This window comes from Elephas maximus, chromosome 2, assembly GCF_024166365.1.
Source record: "Elephas maximus indicus isolate mEleMax1 chromosome 2, mEleMax1 primary haplotype, whole genome shotgun sequence".
Lineage (NCBI taxonomy): Eukaryota > Metazoa > Chordata > Mammalia > Proboscidea > Elephantidae > Elephas > Elephas maximus.
In genome coordinates this window covers 139,554,792-139,575,037 of record NC_064820.1, presented here as the reverse complement: position 1 = coordinate 139,575,037, position 20,246 = coordinate 139,554,792, and the positions used below count along the sequence as shown (strand labels likewise).

Here is a 20,246-nt window from a genome sequence, read left to right as displayed (position 1 = left end):
CCTCAAAGAGGTCAGTCCTGCGTTAATAGGAGATCCTGGATGAATGCTTATTGCCAGTGATGTGTCTGGGAGATTGCTTCACCAGCCAGATAGAGAGTTAGAGTACATGACCTCTAAGGTTACTTCCATATGACTATGACTGTGAATCACCTTTTTCTTCTCTGGCTTTGCTGAAGGAAAGCCAGGGATGTGCTGGACAGATCTGACACTGTGCCCTCAGGGCCCAGACTCAGTGAACACCCTTCTAGAACCCCTCTCAGGCCACCACCCTATTAACCAGGGCACAGTAAGGAAGTTCAGCCAGTTAATTTCCATCTTCCATCAGTGGACCACACACATGAAAATGCAGGGCCTGCATTTAGGCCCTCCATTCAGACCCTCCACAACTGAAAACAGTCTGGCCTTATTCAGGAATCTATTTGGGTAAGTGATGAAGAGAACTTTGTAGTTTTCAGAGCTCTGTCACATCTTTGATTCATTTCATCATTGTAACTACCCTATTTAAGTAGCATCATCCTCATTTTACAGGTGTGCAAACAGCAGCTAAGAGATGTTAAATGACTTGCCCATTTTAACAGGAAAAATGAGAAAATAAAGAGAAGAAAATCATCCTAATGCAAAAGAGGCACCAAAAAACAAAATGAAACCAGTTGCTGTCGAGTCGATTCCGAGCCATGGTGACCAGAGTAGCACTGTGCCCCACAGGCTTTTCAAGGCTCTGACCTTTCAGAAGCAGCTCACCAGGCCTTTCTTTCAAGTTGTTTCTGGATGGGTTTGAGCTGCCAGCCTTTTCGTGAGTAGCCCAGTGCTTCACCACTTGTGCTACCCAGGGACTCCAAAAGAGGAACCAAAAACCGAAACACCAAACCCGTTGTCATCCAGTCGGTTCCAACTCATGGCAGCCCTGTATGTTACAGAGTGGAACTGAGCTCTGCGGGATTTTCTTGGCTGTAATCTTTACAGAAGCAGATCATCAGGCTTTTCTTTCTTGGTACCACTGGGCGGGTTTGAACCACCAACCTTTCGATTCGCAGGCAAGCACAAACCATTTGTGCCACACAGAGACCTAAAAGAGCCACAGCCAGTGCTTAATCTGCTTCAACTGGCGTCAGTAACCAGGCCCAGGTCTCCAGAGTCAAATCTCCTGGTGGCATCATATCCCAGGAGGCTTTAGTTAGGGTCCTGACTAAACTTTTAATCTTATATAAAAAATGACTTGTAGTTTCAAGCAGCTTAATAAAATGGAAGCTATTAAATTTATAGCTTATTTAGGCATTGGCTATTAGAAATGGAAAACTTTGAGACTGTGATCTAAGCATTTGAAAGACTAACATGAACAGTCTACGCAAGAACCTTGGCCAGCCTTAAATTCTTTGGTAACCTCCCAATACAGCAATCTTTGATATATTTGTCTGCATAATAAAGGACTTGAATTTTACATGAGTAGTTTTTACTTTAATAGAGTAAGTCTGGATATAGGAGTCAGGAGGCCTAGACTGCATTCATGCTATTCAAAAGAACATTATTGCTTAGTTTTGTGACCTTGAGCAAAACCTATCTTCTCTTTCTTTAATTACATATCTGTAAAATGGGTATGATGACCTGAAGGAATTAATTTGAGAGGCTAAATAAAATCTGTATAAATGCAAGACATTATACCTTGCCTTACAAGTATTACAAAAGAAGAATCCTGTGGTCATGAATTGGTCAGACAATATTTTCAGACCTGACAATGTGTGTGTACGTTTAATCATCTGCTAAATGCTTTTGAACTAGGGAGATTTCTTAGGCGAGAAATAAAACAATGAAAACTTTTCCCTGGGAAACAAGTATATTCCAGATGTATTGTTCTCTCCGTGTGCTCTCACCTCAGACCTCAGCACTTCTTCCCATTCCCTCAGAATTATCGACTCACACTCAAAGCTAGAGTGATACGGAATTTGCTGAAGATATCATAGGGGAGACAGAGGAGAGGGTCTGCCCATAACGACTTCAAAATCCCAGAGCCTGTTCACCACAGCTTTCTCCCTTCCCCCACTGCCACACTCATGCTCCTCTGTTCTTCCTTCCACACTCATGCTCCTCTGTTCTTCCTTCCACACACATGCTCCTCTGTTCTTCTTTTATTTACAGCAGTTCTGCCCCACCCACTTCCCAAACTCCCCAACCTCAACCTGGTACTTGACAACAGATAAGCATACAGCCACTTGAGGCACAGGGGTTGACCTCCCGAGAAGGTGTACAAGTGGCCTCTACTGGTATTTGCGGGGGGGCGGGGGACACGGTGGTTCAGTGGTGGAAATCGTGCCTTCCATGTATGAGACCCGGGTTCGATTCCCGGCCAATGCACCTCAAGTGCAGCCAGCACCCATCTGTCAGTGGAGGCTTGCGTAAGGCAATGATACTGAACAGGTTTCAGAGGAGCTTCCAGACTAAGGCAGACTAGGAAGAAAGGCCTGGTGATCTACTTCCAAAAAATCAGCCAGTGAAAATCCTATGGATCACAATGGTTTCATCCCGTGGTACATAGGGTTGCCATGAGTGGTGGGCCTACTCAACAACAGCAACATTTATTGAGCACCCCCATCTCCATTTCTGGTACGTAAAATTTTCTTAAGACAAAGAGAGCCAGATGGGACTGTGGGGAGGCACCCATTTAGTCCCACCTCTGTTATAGAAGGGTAAATGCAGAGAGAGTGTCTGAGGATGATAGGAGAAATGCAGAGTCTACAGCCCTAACCAGGCTCAAAGCACAAATCCTTCCCACATGTGAGGAGAAAGATCTAAAGCCACCTTTATTAGGTCATGGAAGTCGTATAAGACTTTCAAGGGTATTAAAAAAAAAAAAAAAGTAAATAATACAGGAAAAGATGAGGAAAGCCTCAAAATCAGATAGAAGAAAACCACTTTTTATACTAAGAACTCTTTTCTTTCCCCTGACCTACATTTTGTATGTACAGATTTATCCTCATATCAGCAGTGTAGAAATAAAATATTGATGATATGACGGCTTTTGTGACCTGAGGTTCCTATGACCTAGAAGCCACAGGCATATATAACTAGTTTACAGAGATGCTTAGTTCTTTTCACTGTGGAGAAATTATAACATTCGTGAGTATAAGCAGAGTACGTGATACTGTCAAAATCAACCTCACCTCCTGCTTCCCAGTTCTGCTGGTCTTCTCATGTGTTGTCTTGAAAACTCGCTGTCCTCCCCTCTTCTTAGCAGACTCCTGGGTATGTGTGAGCAAAAGGCCCAAAGGCCCATGCTTTTTTTTTTTTTAACAGTTTTGTTGAGGTATGGAATCCTGTGTGATACAAACAGTTAATGTGCTAGCCTGTGAAGTACAAGGGTAGAGGTTTGAGTCCACCCAGAGATGCCTCTGAATAAAGGCCTGACAGTTTACTTCCGAAAAATCAGCCATTGGAAACCCTGTGGAGCAGAGTTCTACTCTTGACACACACGAGGTTGCCATGAGTCAAAACTCCATAGCAACTAGTTATTGAGATGTAATTTCAGAGGAGATTTTTCTGTTCCCATGTGATAAAGTTTATTTGAGAGATAGTGTTGAAACTTTCCTGGGAGCCAAGAAGACTTGGAAGGTTGGATTCTTTAGATCAGTATGCTCCAGGTCAGCAGGTCTTATTTACATGTGTGACACATGTACATTTTTGATAATAGAAACCATCAGAGTCTTAGGCAGCATTTTAACTCTCCCATTTTGATACAGAAGGTAGGAGATTGCTTGTAAGAAATGAGTAAGAGTTCAATACAGTATTTAATGCAGCTTGGTATTAAATGAGAAGTGTTGCTGGAGATTGCTTGTAAGAAATGAGTAAGAGTTCAATACAGTATTTAATGCAGCTTGGTATTAAATGAGAAGTGTTGCTAACTTATTTATTATCTTGTATCAGGCAGTCCATAATACATTGTTGGTATGACTTCCAAACATACTGCTAGATGAATGATGTTGGCATGTTTCTTGTACATACTAGAGTGAACAGGTCCCATCTATAAGAGATACAAATCTTTTACAATGTAGTGAACCACTATTCACTGGGGCTAAAAAATAACACCCTTTTGAATAAAAACACTGCAAAGTCAAGATGAAATGGCCAACCTAGTATAAATCAGAAGAGTAAGGAAAGAGAATGAGCTGCCCTTTGGCATCTTTTGAGGGGTGGGAGCATGGAGCAGTATAGTTTGCCTGTGGCAGATGGCTTTGAGGTTATATCTGACAACAGAGGAGTGTCCTTATCCACACATAATCTTTTAAAATAAGCTGAGCATTCATTGCTCTTGAGCTAGATAAGGACATTCTTCCTCAAGGTGACTGCTAGATTGTATTTAAATACAAAAGAAGTTTTTCTGTAGGTTTCCTAAGGATTGTTGATGAATGTTCAAAGCTCAGCTGACCTGTTAAAATGACAGTAAATTGAATTACAAGGCTGACTTGGCGCTGGAACTGTTCATTCAGCAGGTGTTCTCCTTGGCTAACCTGAGAAGGGCTGGAGATCTTTTTGTGAACCTAGTGTAAAGCAAGCAAAACAGCTGAGACAGGGAGATTACAGCATTTATTTTAACACAGCTAATGTGGTTTGGGCACATTGGACTTGGAAAAGGACATTTAATAAATACTTCTTATGGGGGTACACATTGGACTTGCAAAAAGGACATTTAATAAATACTTCTTATGGAGATACTGGAAACCCTGGTGGCATAGTGGTTAAGTGCTACAGCTGCTAACCAAAGGGTCAGCAGTTTGAATCCGCCAGGCGCTCTTTGGAAACTCTGTGGGGCAGTTCTACTCTGTCCTATAGGGTCACTATTGAGTCGGAATCGACTCGACAGCACTGGGTTTAGTTTTTTGGTTTATGGGGGTACTTTCTAAAAGGAGAGAATAGAAGCGAAGCCTGCCTGGGGGGTGGATCAGGTGTGAAATTTTAGTTGTTTAAATTTCAACTCCAGGGCATCAAGTTTTTGTTTTTGAAATTTGCATAATCATCACCTTGAACCAGTTTTCAGTATTAAACTAATTATGGATCAGTGGAAGCTATTTATCTGTGTAGCACACAGCCCTGGTGGGATCTTGAAGGGCTGCTCAAGGACATCTGAACTGAGGTAGGGAGGGCAAAGGCAGATGCATGAGGGTAGGACAAGAAAGGCCACTTCTGACTGGCAGGCCTTGCTGGAGAGGTATTGCTTTGTGTTCAGAATGAGTCTCAGCTCAGGTAGGAATCATGTCTCCCCCATAGGTCTGAGGGTACTGAGTGCAAGGTATACATCTTAGCAGCCCCTGACTCAGGATGTCTGGCAGAGGGGACTATGCAGCTAACTGCCACTTGCAGAAAGGGGGGCCTGTTAGCCTTTGATGGCAAGGCCAGTTTCCGGGAGGCTCTGGAATACTGATATTTTCCAGATGTTTCTCTTCTTCTCTCTTCTCTGGCTAGTTAGCCCTCTTCTCATCATCCTGCTTTTTTTCAGAGAATTTGAGATAAAGTTTTGCTTAGAGTCTTAGGCCTGTTAGAATCACTCAGCAATATCTAGGCCTCATGTCAGTATTTATAATAACCTTCACTGCTTGTGAATAGCATAAACACTCTTTTCAGTTCAAATCCAATAGTAATTTATACTGAAATAAAACTTGAGCGTCTTTTACGTGACAACGAGACTTCAGCTTACTTACTTTGGACATGTCATCAGGAAAGACCAATCGCTAGAAAAGGACATCGTGGTTGGTAAAGTAGAGAGTTAGTGAAAACAAGGGAAACCCTCAAAGGGAGTGACACAGTTGCTACAACAATGGACTCAAACGTACCAGCGGTCATAAAGATGACACAAAGACAGCAACATTTTGTTCTGGTGTAGATAAGGTTGCCATGAGTTGGAGCCCACGCGAAGGCACCTAACATCTGTTATAAAAAATTAACTTCTAGTGCTGCAGTGTTGTCAGTTTCGACTCCTAGTGACCCTATATGACAAAATAGAACTGCCCTATAGGGTTTTCGCACCCCTGGGTTTGGTGGTTTTTTTTTTTTTTTTTTTTTGGTGGTGCAGTGGTTAAGAGCTTGGCTGCTAACCAAAAGGTCAGCAGTTCGAATCCACCACCTGCTCCTTGGAAACGCTATGGAGCAGTTCTACCCTGTCCTATAGGGTTGCTGTGAGTTGGAATAGATCCAAGGCAACGGGTTTTTTGTTTTGTTTTGGGGGGGTGGCTAATAGGGGTTTCTTGGCTGAAATCTTTACAGAAGCAGATTGCCAGGTCTTTCTCCTGCAGAGCTGCTGGGTGGATTCAAACAACAGCCTTTTGGTTAGCAGCCCAGGGTTTAACCGTTGCAGTGCAGTAGTTAGCGTTAAACCCTGTAGTCCTTTATGTTTTTCAAATAACCTGTATTACCTTATTTAATACCAAGCATAAATCCGTGAAGTAAGTAATAATACTATTTTTATCCTCATTTTACAACTGAGGAAATGGAGGCTCAGAGATCCTCTTTACTTAAGGTGATACAAATAATAAATGGCAGAACTAAACTTTAATTCAGTCTTTGAATCCGTATCGTTCGTCTATTCTTTTCACTAAATTTACCTTAGTGCCTCTACTCTTTTTTTTTTTTGAGAAAAAAAAGCGTCTGGAAATTAAATTTATTAAAAGAATATGACTCTGCTCACAATTTCCAAAGCGATCTTTCAGATATGTAATTTGAGGACTGTTTGCCTTAGGTTGGTAATAAAACCACTGCTCTGCTACAAAACGCTTCCCCATATGACAGGTATTTCGGTGGCAGCTATTGTCCCCGGTTCTCAAATGGAAAACCGAGGTTCCAAAAGCTAAGCTGACTTTTCGGTGGGCCGGACCCCGGGGCGGGACTAAGATCGGTTCTCAAGGCTCTTTATCCTCTTTATTCCATCAGCGTTTCTAAGGCTTGAATCGCCGCCACACCCCGCACCCCCGCACCGCCGCCTCTGGCGTTTTGAAGCAGTGTATCACTAGTTGCTAGTGCGCAAGAAGGTATGGGTATGGTGCTTTATGTGAAGGCCACCATTTAGTGTAACTGCTGAGCAATTACTACTGCCTGGTTGGGGTCTGGGTAAGAATGCTTGCCAGGGGCTATGCTGAGCAAGCGGTCCCATCTGCATTTTCTGTACAAAGGTAAGGATCGCAGGCCCCCCGACGTTCTAAAGACCTGCTCTTGGGCTGGCTCCCAGTTCCTTGTGAAGCTGGTCCTTAGGTCCCCGTCGACAACATCCGCATTACTTTCTTTTGCAAATCATGAATGCAACCGAGCAGCTTTAAAATCTATCATTTTTGGCATGTAAGACCCAAGACAAGGGAAGTCAGATGGGCGTCGAAAAATGTAACCCAAAGATGCAGAAGCACTTCATTTGCTGCGTGTAGATATATATATATATATATATTTTTTTTTATGTAAAACTGCAGCTAGCACTGAGACTTGTTATCCCTTTATCGCATGTCTCTTTCTCTAGCGCAGCCGATTTCATTTATGTTTGTCGTTTGTGGACTGGCGCCCCTGGCCCTGCCTCTTGGGCGTCATCGGGCTGTGGTCCTGGCCGCAGCCCCACCTGCGTGCGCCCAGGCCGACCCAGCCGCGCCAGGTTGTCTCCGCCCAGCGACGGGGCCCGGCGCGCAGCCCCGGGGGCGGCTCCCGCCACCCAGCCGAGACGCGATTCGTCACTGTTGCAGAACTTTCCCCCTGAAAATCCCTGCACCAGAACCAGCCCTCCCGCCCCGGGGAGGTTTTGATTTAAGTGACTTTCCTTCCTTTTATTTTCTGTTGGGTGCGACTGTAAGTTTTGGCTGCAGAGCGAACTTGCAGCTCCTCCGAGTACATGTCTACGGTAATCGCCTCTGCAGCCGGTTACCCTGACACCATGCACTCCGAAGCAGAGGAATCCAAGGAAGGTACGATTGTGGTTTCTCTCGGGGCGGGCCAAGTTTTGCTGAGGAATGTGGAGGAAGGGAGAGTTGGGAAATGGATGGGAGTTTTAAGTGCTATAGGTACTTTGTCCGATCCCTGTGCCTTCGCAGCCAGGTTGGAGATGGACATGCGGAGCCAGATACCCATCTCGGCTCCGTTGTCACCAGGCAGCCGTACAGAGGGGAAGGGAGGAAAAACCCACAAAAGGCTGCTTTTTAGATTTCTCTGGGAACAAAACAGCCCGAGTATTGACTCGAAGAATGCAAAATGTGTGAAAGGGCTGCCTGCCTGCATCAGGACAGCGGAAAACTGGATCTCTTCGAAGAGCCCGGAGAGTTGTGGGTCCCTTGAAAAGGGGTTTCAGAAATCGAAAACGTGTTTCCGGCCGAGAGGAGAAGCTGACGAAAGGGGAAGACGTGAAAAGGACTTTATTTGGGGAATGGGATTTTCTTTTTCTTTTCGCCCCCTCCCCCCGCTGGTTTTTCAGCTGTGAGTTCATTTAGGGGGGGCAGGGGACTCGAGGAGACCTGAGAGATATGAGGGGAGCCTTGTGCAGCTTGAAACTGAGGAGAGTTTGTCTGTTTTTAACTTTGCCAAAGCAAAGGGTTTCATTTACTCCTAACAGAGAACGGGTGACAGGGCTGGAAAAGTTCCAACCCAAACACAATTATACGCTGGTGTTAGTCTGGGGAGTTTATTTGTGTGTGAGTGTTTGTATGCTTTGTTTCCTGAAATTTTATGTATACAAAAGTCCTCTTGTGATGGTGGGGGTGATTGGGGAAAACAGAGTAAGAGGGGGAGACTGTTCAAGATTGTGAAATTCCTTTTCTTTTCAAACAGCCTCTTGAGAAGCTGATAAATTTTAAGTCAATCACTGGGGCTCCTGCAGGGCCAGGAGCAGGAAGGAGCCCCATCACTTCTCCATTTGGTAGACATCACGTAGGGAGGGCACTTGAAACTTGTTCCCTTTGGTCTCTTACTTACTTTCTGTGTAAGTAAGACTCTGTGTTTCATAATGTAGCCTCTGTGGGCTGACATTTACTTTGTTATGCTGTGTGAGGGAAATAGTCAATAAAAAGGAAGCTTGGTTAATAGGAATATGGGGCTAGCATGAATGAAAAATGACAGCCAGGAGCATTGTTTTCGAGCTTGGTGTGGGGCTTGGTGGATGAATGTTTCTTTGCTGTGGCCTCCGTCTTGATGGAGCTCCGTGCTAGTGGACGCTTTTCTTTTCTGAGTCTTTATACCTACAGTTCAGAGTAAGGCAAAAGTAGTTGAAGGCAAATAGGAACTGAGCTGAGAAAATCCAACGGTCAACTTTTGTATGAATGGCAAGTAGCACTTAAATGGGAGTATTCTCCCAGGTATATTTTTCCTCTCTTGGTAAAGAGAGAGTGGGGAGACAGCAGACAACAGTATCCTGAAATATGTACTGTACATTCATCTAGCAACATCCACAATCTTCCTTCGTTTCCCAGCTTTCTGGTTATAAGTTTGGAAGCGGCCAGCAAACTGGAGCGTGAAGAAACCCATTTAATAAAAAAGGGGAAGACAGTTAAAAGGAGGATGTCAACAGTTTCCAGAGGATGGTGCTTCCTGAGGAGATAGGCCAATGGCCACATTTTTAGCATTTAGTCGCTTCCTGTTGAGTAAAGCTACTTAATTGTGAAATAGTAAAAATGAATGACAGTTAAGATCTGAGGACATTTCTGGTGCTGAGAACCAGAGCTCCTTGGTCCTGGTCATTATATCTGTGGTATCATAAAGCAAGGAAGCCATTGTCAGGAGGGGTTGCTTTTTGAAGACTTGAAGGTAGGAAAAGAGTAAGGGTTGAGCAGTGAGTAAGTTCAGTTCTCTATTGCCCATAGTAGCCGTTCCCAGGCACCACCTCTCCCTGTTCTCTCATGCCTCACCAGGCCTGCTGTTTCACAAAGAAAATAGTACCAAATAGACAACTCCCTCAGCTTTCTCCTCCCAGACTGACAGACTCACTGTCACCCATACTCACCCCTTGATGTTTGTGGAACAGGTGTTGCACCTTCTGCAGAAGGCCACTCCTTTCACCAGCTCCTCCCTAATCCCTACGCCCCTTACCGCATCAGTTGGCCCTTTGTCTTTTCTGGCTTCTTCCCTTCTGCAAACAGACATGCTCAAGCTCCTCACTTCAGGGCCTTGGTACTTGGCTCTTCTTTCTGGCAGGAATATCCTTCTCTACCTCACCCCCTTTTACTGGACAGCTCCTTGGAGAAGCTTTCCCTGAGCCTCCAACCTAAACTAGGATATCTGTTGCCCTCTCTTACTGCACCGGTTCTTTCATCTCTGGTATCCACCACATTTTTTAATTATATGTTACCTTGTTTAACACGTCTTCTCCTCTAGACCACAAGTTTTTGATGGAAATCATGTCTGTTTTATCCCCCACTGTAGCTCCAACACCTACACGGTAAGAGGTGCTCATTCAGCATTTGTAGGATGAGTGAATGATCTCCATTCTGAAGATAATCCTCAGCACGTTTTCCACTTTGAGCCATTGCCTTATCCCTGTCCTATAAAGTGAACCTTTTTTTTTTTTTTTTTCTTTAAGTGCTCTTGCATGATCTCTACTTTGTCACTTTCCATCATCCATCCTCCCGCTGCAGTCTGGCTTTTTCTCTACCATTCCGCTAAAACTGCGTTTGCTAAACTCACCAGTGACTTCCTAGGTGCTAAATTCACAATGGCCCACCATTCATAATTTTTGTCCTTATCTTGCTTGACCTCTTTTGCAGCACTTGACACTAGGAGTGGACTGTCCCTCCAATCTTAAACTTCTTCCTCGGTGCCTATGACACTACATTCTCCTGCTTCCCCTCCCTCCACCCCCGAGCTGTTCTTTTCTAATCTCCTAGACCTGCAGCCCAGGCTCTTCTAAGAACCACCTGTACAGTCAGCTGCATGATAGGCACCACCCTCTGAATGTCACACCCACCCCACCCACTGCTGTAGAGTTGATTCCAACTCATAGCAACCCTGTAGGACAGTAGAACTGCCCCATAGAATTTCCATGGCTGTAACTTGTACAGAAGCAGACTGCCACATCTTTCTACTTCAGAGTGGCTGGTGGGTTCAAACCACTGACCCTTTAGTCAACAGCAGAACGCTTAACCACTGTGCCACCAGAGCTCCTTGAATGGCACACCATGGCACACAGGCACCTTAAATTCATCAGGTCTAAACAGAGCCTATCATTTCTTACTCTTCGCAAATCTGATCCTCCTTCTGAATATCCACCTAATGACATTGATTTCTTTTTTATTTCCAAACCATAAACCCGGAAGTCATTATCTATAAACCTACTCTTTCCTTTATCTTCTGTGTCCACCTGGTCACCAAAATCTGGCACTTCATCCTCATCATTAGGTCTTGAAGGCATCTCTTTGTCTTCATCTCCTTTTTCCTACCTTGTTTTGGGCTGTAAGAAATGGAACTTGATTCCTGCTACCATCAACAGAAGAATTTATTGGAAGGATGTTGGATAGTTCACAGAGTCCACAAAAAGGCTGGAGAACTAGCTTCTGAAAATGTATCAGGAAGATGCAGCCTAAGAAGTACCCAGAAATAGTCTGGTGTGGACCCCTTCACTGCCCTCTCTGCTTCTGTATTTTTCAGTTCTTCTACCATTGGAATTCCAGATATTGCTGAATATTTGGTCATACTCAACATTCAATATCCCAGACACAAGCTATCTGACTGGCCAAGTCTAGGTTGTGTACCTTTCCTTGCTGCCTGTGGGTGCAGAGAGGGAGCTTCTGCCTCCAGCTTTTGTGGGAGGTGAAAGCTTGACTCATCACCACTTGCAAGATGGGGGCTACTCCAAAAGTAGGAAAAGAGTTCTGTTGTGGATCACCAAAATGACAGCAAATCTCTAATACACCACCAGATTAGTCTGTATGCCCCTAGTGTTGCACTATCCATTTACTTCCTCGTTCCTTCAGCAAATGCTGTTACCTATATTAGTGTCATTCTCTTGCCCTCTGCAGACCCAGTGTGGGGCAGATGCTTTTCTAGGGCACTCCCATAACATCCTGTACCTCCCTCACTTGTATTGTGTTTTTACCCTGTACAGCGAAGCCTGTGAAAGCTGGAACTCAACAGGACTGCCGTGTTTTTCCCAGTCTTGCAAGTTTTCCACTTTTGACAGGGTACAGTCTTATCACTTTTCTGTTGCTCATTTTAGTGGTAAATATTTGAGTTTTCCGTCTCTGACAGGTTTCCATCTTGCACAGGTTCCGGCTTTTGCAGGTTTTACTGTATTATGATTGTTTAGTATTGCCATCATTTACCTCCACTTCATTATGAGCTTTTTGGCCATAACAGTTGTACATGGTTTTTGTTTTTTTTTTTAAATGCTGCCTGGTCCTGCACCAACCTCACAATTCTTGCTATGTTTGAGCCCATTGTTGCCCAAGGGGCTTATATTCTAGCATAGACAATGTTCTGCTGCTGTCCATAAGGTTTTCACTGAGTAATTTTTTTTGGAAGTAGATCACCAGGTCCTTCTTCCTAGCCTGTCTCAGTCTGGAAGCTTTGCTGAAACCTGTCCACCATGGGTGACCCTGCTGATATTTGAAATACTGGAGGCATAGCTTAGCATCACAGCAACGTGCAAGCCACTGCAGTATGATAAACTGATAGACAAGTGGTTGACTTTTCCACTAAAGTACCCTTAGTGGCAGAGGCAAAACAAACATGTGTCTTTGGGTGTTGGAGTCAGGACTCAGCGTGGCCTGCCAGCTTCTCAAACTTCCTTGATGTCTGAAGAAACAACATTGAAACTTAATTGTATTGAACTCCTCCATGTAGCAGACTCTCTGCTGAGCATCTTATTATGTATATTATCTCATTTAATACTTACATTATAATCCTTTGAGTTAGTTCTACTTAACAAGAAAGTTGAGCTTCAGAGACGCTAAAAAGCTGTACCTAAGACCACAAAGCTAGAAAAGGTGAAATCAGGATTTGAACTGAGCCTGACTAACTATAGAGCCTGCACTTTCAACAACCATATTTCTAGTAATGTCCAGAAGCTGCCCCCTCCATCCTCAGGTAAGATTGGCATTCAGGAAGATGCTCTCTGTGGTCTTGTGTCCATATGTATCTCAGTCTGAGAAGCGAAAAGTGGAGAGAACAGGTATCGTGGGGAAGAAAGAGAATACCCCAGGCCCTGGCTCTTTCTCCTCCCTCTGCACCCTCCAGGTAGCCACACAGGAATACAGGCAGGTTTTCTTGAGCACATTCTTCTAACCCCTGATACAGGAGATCTAGGAGCCCAGCAGGGCTAGGTGAGAGGTATATGGAGTCCACTGCATTGAGAAGGACCCAGGTATCTCTGGGACAAGCGAGGACCCTCATTTCCTGGGACAGTGATCAGCCTGAGAACAGAGCACGTGGGCTCCCCTGGCCACTGACATAAGGCAAGTTTTGGCACGTATGTTGTAACAACTGCACAGCTTCGTAGCATCCACTGAGTTTTAAATTTCTTTAAATTCTGCAACATGTTTGTATACAAGTGAGTGATTCTCAGCACAATTGTGTTTTAGTTGGTCAGTTTGTCTTATCTCCTGATAATATATTAATTCTCGGAGGATTATGTATAGGCATTTGCATTCTCTAATGTAGTTCTCCTCACTTTAAAAATCATATATCAGGAGCTGAACATGTTCTTCAGTATTTTCGCAGTGATTCCTCTGGTTTCCAAGTCACTGTGAGTCCATCTTTGCATAGTCTGCTGTAGCTTGTGTCCCTGTTTCCCTTGTGGGCCAGTCAGGTGACTGAGATCAGTCAAGTGCCAAGACGGGCGTGCTCCAAGGCTGCCCCCAGATACTGTGCCAGCAGCCAGCCTTGCAGAACCTTCTGGTGGGGACCTCACGATCAGTATCACCCCATCTTTCTTTATAACTCTCTAAAGAAATGTAGAGTCTCCTACTAGGAAAACTGAGGACTAATACCTAAAAAAAAAACTGGCAGAGGTATTTATCACAGAGGAAAAAAGTTCTATGGTGATGGTTTATTAGTATCCCCTTCTATAATAAAAACTCCAATGATACTATATAAGCTGCCACACCATGTAGTGTCCTTATGTTGTAACCACACATGGTATGGCAGCTTACATAATATCATTCATTGCTAAGTATTACTTTACTAATTTTCTCCCATACTCCCTCTTTTGCCCACCCCTGGTTTTGCAGAGGAATGAGAGGAAAGGAGGTTCAGCAGCGGTTCAGCTCTGATGAAATGCGTGGCTCTTGGTGTGGCAGATCTTATGTCATGTACCATGTGAAAGGTACAGCAGATGCTCTTACACACCGGACTTTGACGTGATTATCTGGTGTTTCCTTTTATGTAGTCATTAGCCTTGGAGTGTGGTATGCAAATAAGAGTAGTGGAAAATCCATTTAAAGATTGACCATGACATCACTGATAACCTGACATTGTCTGATACCCCCAGCTCTGTAAACCAAGATACAATTGGGGGCTTTTTCTTCTTCACTTCTGAAATTTTCATCAGATTAAATACTCATCATGGCATTTCTGCCCCCAAATTATGATTCCAGTGAACAGCCAGGATAACATGGATGATTCAGTACCCTGCCCCTGGCTGTTGGTAATAGAGGAAGTAGCCAATAAGTGGGCGGGAGAAGGAGAATGCAGTAGGGCCAGAAAATCTCAGGAGCCAATGATTTCATTTCAGAATAATGCAGAGTTGCTGACTTTGCCCCAAACCATGTGTCAACGTTCTTGTCTTTATGGGAAAGGTGGTAACAACCTAGAAAACAGTAAGGCAATTATGGTTGTATACCTTTTAACATTTAGTTGACTGTTCCTGAAACGGTAGTATAAGCAGAATAGAAAAAAAATAAAATCTTATACCTGTAATAGTCAAGGAAAATTTGCACTGATTAGCCTTTTGTAATTAAAATTATTTTCCCCACAAAAACACCATATAATAACCATGGTTTAGAAGGAGAAGCAACTTTGTAGATCATTTTGTCTAACCTCTTCATTTTAGAAATGAGGAAACTGAGCCCTAGAGAGGGGATATCCAGGTCCTTTCTACCCTTTTCTCAGTGCATGCTTTGAAAGCAAGAATTTTTGCAAACATAGGTTTTAGCATCCTGGATTTTTGCATGAGATCTCCTTGAAGCAAGACAGACTTGATCTGTTTGTATAGGTGCCATTTGTGGGAATTTACCTAGAGGAACCCTGGTGGTGCAAATGGTTAAGCACTTGGCTGCTAACCAAAAGGTTGGTGGTTCCAACCCACCTAGCAGCTCCGCGGGAGAAAGACCTGGTGTTCTGCCCCTGTAGAGATTACAGCCGAGAAAACCCTATGGGGCAGTTGTGGTCTGTCACATAGAGCATCACTATGGCTCAAAAATAACTTGACTGCATCTAACAAAAAAAGGTATGTTTGAACAGACATTTCCTATTTCACCATCTCTTAAGTGTTATAACTCAGGAAAGTAAGAGATGAAGTATTGTGAAGAAAAATTTGGCTCTGCAAATAGATCCTATTAGATTCCTGGTTTTGAAAGTGGTAGACCAAGCGAGAGGCAATTAAACAGTGAGTTCACTTGGTTTCATTCCTTGCAGAACGTCGTTCAGAAAAAATGAGCGATTGAAGGTGCTGTTTGGGTAGAATGCCTCTCCTCAGGGAGAAGGTATCGGGGGGGCGGGTGGGAAGGGAGTCAGCAATCCCACATGCCATTGCAGGAGCAGCTGGGCTTCTCACAGCCTCGCTTTCCCCAGAGTGCACTGCAGACCTGGTGCATTCTGGGAATTAGCACACCTTTTTCTGGAGGAGGCTGTGGGAATGAAGCTCACTGCTCTCCTAGCCACTGACCAAGATACTTGGAAGAGCAGTTGCTTAAATGTTCTAAGGGCTTAAGAACCTTGAGGAAGAGTTAGACTAAAGGACTCTAGTGAGTCCCGAGTGACTACCTACTGAGTGGGGGGAAAACAGCTAAGGGTGTGCTGCTCTGGGAATCTGTAAGAGCGTGCAAAGCCTGTGGTATTAGGCTGGTACCTTATGGTATTAAAGATGCAGGGGGAGTGTTTGTGTATATAGTATCATCTGTAAACTTAAATGGGAATACGCTTTCAGGCTTTGTAATGACAGACACATTTAATTTTATAAATAACTAGGAGCAAAGTTTCCTCAGAGGGGAGGATGTCTTAGTTATCTAGTGCTGCTGTAACAGAAATACCACAAAAGTGGGTGGCTTTAACAAACAGAAATTTATATCCTCACAGTTTGGGAGGCTAGAAGTCCGAATTCAGGACACTGGCTCTAAGGGAAGGCCTTCTCTCTCTGTTGGCCCTGGAGGAAGGTCCTTGCCTCTTCTGCTCCTGCGCAATCTGCACATGGCTTGGCATCTCTCTTCCCCCACCTCTGCTTCTCTCCCTTCCTTGTTTAACCTTTTTTATGTCCCAAAAGAGACTGATATAAGACATACACTGTACATTGATCCTGTCTCATTAACATAACAAAACCCCATTTCCAAATGAGATTATAACCCCAGATATAGGGTTTAGGATTTACAACACATACTTTTCAGGGGGACACAAATCAATCCATAGCATTCTACCCTTTGGCCCCCCCAAAATTCATGTCCTTCCCACATGCAAAACACATTCATCCCATCACATTATCCCAAAAGTCTTAAATGAACTCCAAGTCCAAAATTTAATCTGAATCGTTTAAATCAAATATGGGTGAGACATTAGGCATATTCCACCCTGGGGCAAGATTCCTCTTCATCTGTGAACCTGTGAAATCTAGAGTGCAGATTATCTGCTTCCAAAGTACAATGGTAGAATGAACAGGCACAAGGTAGACATTTCTATTACGAATGGAAGAAATTGGAGAGAGAGAAAGGTAATAGGGACCAAGCAAGTTCAAAACCCAGCAGAACAATTTACATTAGCTCTCAAGTCTTGAAAATAATCCTCCGTTTTCTGAGACAACCTGGGCAGTGGCCCTGCCTTCCAAACTCTGGGTTTTGGCCATGCCCTCTGGATTCTGGGTGGAGGCCCCTTGGCCCTGGGCTTCAGCTCAGCCTTCCAAGCCCACTGGCATGGAACTCTGTTGCTTCAGCTTTGGGCAGCCCCTTTCTCCTAATCTGCCTGAGTGGTGACCCCACCCCCTTGACCCTGGTAGGCCCTGTTCTTCTGCTCCATGGGCATGGCAGCCCCACCCCCTCAGCTTTGGGCGATGGCCCCATCCCCTTGGCACTAGTGAAGGGCATTCCAGAACCAAGTTGGTGAAGATTTGACTCTTGAAACCTAGGAGGCCATGCTCTACCCTTTGAAACCGAGGCAGCCCTGCTTCTTCCAAGCTGCTCCAGGAATGGTTCTTCTCTTTAACAGGAGTACAACATGTGTAGCTCCTATGGTCTGTTTCCTGCCTGTAGAATTCCAAGAGGCCAATAGCATTCTTTCCTTTTGTTCTGTCTCTGTCCTCTTCAGTCCAAGCTGATGGGTTTTCTGCTGTGGTAATTGGTTAGATCCATAAGTCACAGACTTAATCTCTTTACCAAAAGATTGTGTAGCCACGTCCTTGGTGAGTATTCTAGGATAAGTGTCCTTAGTTTGCGCAACTGAAAATTTTCCAGATCTTCACGTTTTATTTTCCTTTTGCATAATTCATTTTAAGTCCATCTCTTTCCTTTCCCATTTAACTCCGTGGCAAGGAGAAAGGCAACCCCTTTAAGATCTTGCTTAAAAATCTCCTCAGCCGTATGTCCAAGTTCACCACTTACAAGTTCTACTGTCCACCAAACATTTGAGCATAATTCAGACAAGCTCTTTGCTACTGCATAGAAAGCATTGCTTTTCCCCCATTGTCCAATCACATGTTCATTGTTTTCTTTTAAAGCCTCCCCAGAAGCACATTTCATATCCACATTTTTAACGACATTCCGTTGCTGGTACCGTATGTGTTCTCTAGGATGATAGAGGCTTTCTCTATACTTCTCCTCATTTCCCTCTGAATCCTTACCAGAATCACCTTTGATGTCCATAATTCTACCAACAATCTCTTTAAGGTAATTACTATTAAAAAAAAAAAAGGTACCTTAAATCTCTTCCAGCCTTTACCCATTATCTAATGCCAAAACTGCTTCCACATTTAGGTATCTGTTAGAGCAGCACCCCACTCTCAGTACCAAATTCTGTCTTAGTTACCTAGTGCTACTGTAACAGAAATACCTCAAGTGGGTGGCTTTAACAAACAAATGTATTTTCTCACAGTTTAGGAGCCTAGAAGTCCAAATTCAGGTCACCAGCTCTAGGGAAAGGCTTTCTCTGTTGGCTCTGGAGGAAGGTCCTGGGCTCTTCTGAGCTTCTGCTCCTAGGTGATCTTCATGTGGATTGGCATCTCCCTTTCCCTATCTGTACTTGCTGCTTTTATCTCTTGTAAGATATTGTCTCAAGACATACTCTACACTAATCCTGCCTCATTAACATAATAGAAAATTCATTCCCAAATGGGATTATAACCACAGGCATAGAGGTTAGCATTTACAACACATATTATTGGGAGATACAGTTCAATCCATAACGGATGGTGAAGCGAAGAGGATACTAACCAGAAAGCCCTAAGTGACCACAATACCATTAAGGCTTCTGAAGCCTTGAAACCTTGTTTGCCCGAGTCAGGTTTGACTGTCAAGAAGAGAATAAGCAATTCGTGAACTTTCCTTCCAGTTTGATAGGCCATCTATGCCTCATGCCAGCTTACCTGGCCCAGGTATATGTTTTCACCAGGGCTAGGCTGAGGGGCAGGGACCAGGAGTGTCCCCAGAAACACAGGCCGTTCTGCCTGCCATGGTCCACCTACCAGGCTCCTGCTCCCAGTGTGCAGCCTCTCTCCTTCCAATGCAGCTGCCTTTCTGGGCTTTAGGTACTCGTAGTAACAAATATTGACTGAGCCAGGACCTCCTCTGCAGGAACCTGGGGAAGCAGAGATGTATGTGTGTTGCCCTGCCCTCAAAGAACTCCAGATCCAGGGCAGGCATCACACATAGCACATGTGTATTTGTAGGACAGAAACTCATGATGGGTAGCTGTGGGTGAGTACAGCTCAGTGGATCAGACAGCGGGCCCTGTGAGAATCCAGAGAAGGGAGTATTCACCAAAAGTCAGCAGTGACTTCACACAGGGGCAGCTGGGCCTTCAGCTAGGCCCCTTAGGCAAGTAGGAGGAGAGGAGAGCATGTGACAGCCAGGAGGCCTGCACATGCCATATGCCCAGATCAGTAGGGACGTTACAGCAGCATAGAATGGAGGGCTTATGGAGGCACTGGTAGGCGATGTTGCAGCAGTACTTGGGGCCAGACTAGAATCCACACTACCCAGAGAGTGACTCTGTGGGGGACAGACAAGGCACTAGGAGTCAGGAGACCAGTTCTCCTCCTGGCCTTGTCCCTAGTTATCTGTACACCCTTCAATAGCTACTCTATCTGTCCTAACCTCAGTTTCCTCAACCGAAAAATGGAGGGATTGATATTAGACTACAGCATGCCCAAGATACTTTCTAGGAGGGAAACACAATTATTTAAGGACTTTGAAGGTTTTGATCTGGGAGAGGATAGATGCAATGTAGTTTTTTAGGAAGACCGATCTGACAGACAGCCAGTCATATAGGTTGGTTTGGAGCACAAGATGGAGCCTGGGAAGGGAAGTGTGCAGATACCTAGTCATAAGGGAAGAATTGATCCCCCTTATATAATCTCAGAGGAAAGACTGTTTTTGTATAATCTCTGAGGAAAGACTGTAGAGAGAGAAGACGACTGGGCTGTGGATTTAGCTTCTGAGAACACCCAGAGGGAGAGAGGAAACAGCCATTCAAGGAAACAGAAACGAAGTAACTCAAGAGGTAGGAGGAAAACAAGGAGAGAATAGGATTTTAAGGAGCCAGGAGGACGAAAGCCCCGTAGAGGTAGGTGGTTAGCCATCTCTAAAGAGAGGTACTGAAGAAGACTGCTTTGCCGTCTTCTCTTTGGGCCTCAGCTAAGGCCAGAAGCCTGGGTTTGAAGCGCTAATCTGCTTTGGGATGGGAACATATCATAGGTATTCTGTCAGTATTTTGTGGGCAACTGAGGGAATGAGAGAAGCCTTGTGGGGCCCAGGAGGACTGCCCCAGGAATTGGCTCAATTTGCCCAAAGATTCCTTTCCTGAGCTCCACCCCCATTACCTCCAACTGCTGTTTAGAATAGTATGCCTAGAGGCCTCTCCCTGTGGCATCCTACAAAATAACCACTGCCCAT

At 44.4% G+C, this 20,246-nt stretch overlaps 1 protein-coding gene across 3 annotated transcripts in view; it reads left to right on the top strand.

The window, feature by feature from the left end:
- The window catches only part of TNFAIP8 (TNF alpha induced protein 8), a 132,452-nt gene that overhangs the window by 78,648 nt on the left and 33,558 nt on the right, over positions 1-20,246 (top strand). Inside the window, exon 1 of one of the 3 annotated variants that reach the window (XM_049873602.1) lies at positions 7,521-7,922. The exons of 1 other annotated variant lie outside the window; for it this stretch is intronic. Coding sequence is in view for 1 of the 2 variants with exons in the window: in XM_049873600.1 (XP_049729557.1) it covers positions 7,850-7,922 (73 nt within the window). In the remaining variant the exon portion in view is untranslated. Of the gene's footprint in view, positions 1-7,520; positions 7,923-20,246 lie in introns of those variants that run through there. One more of the 3 variants, XM_049873600.1, reaches the window with a different exon arrangement.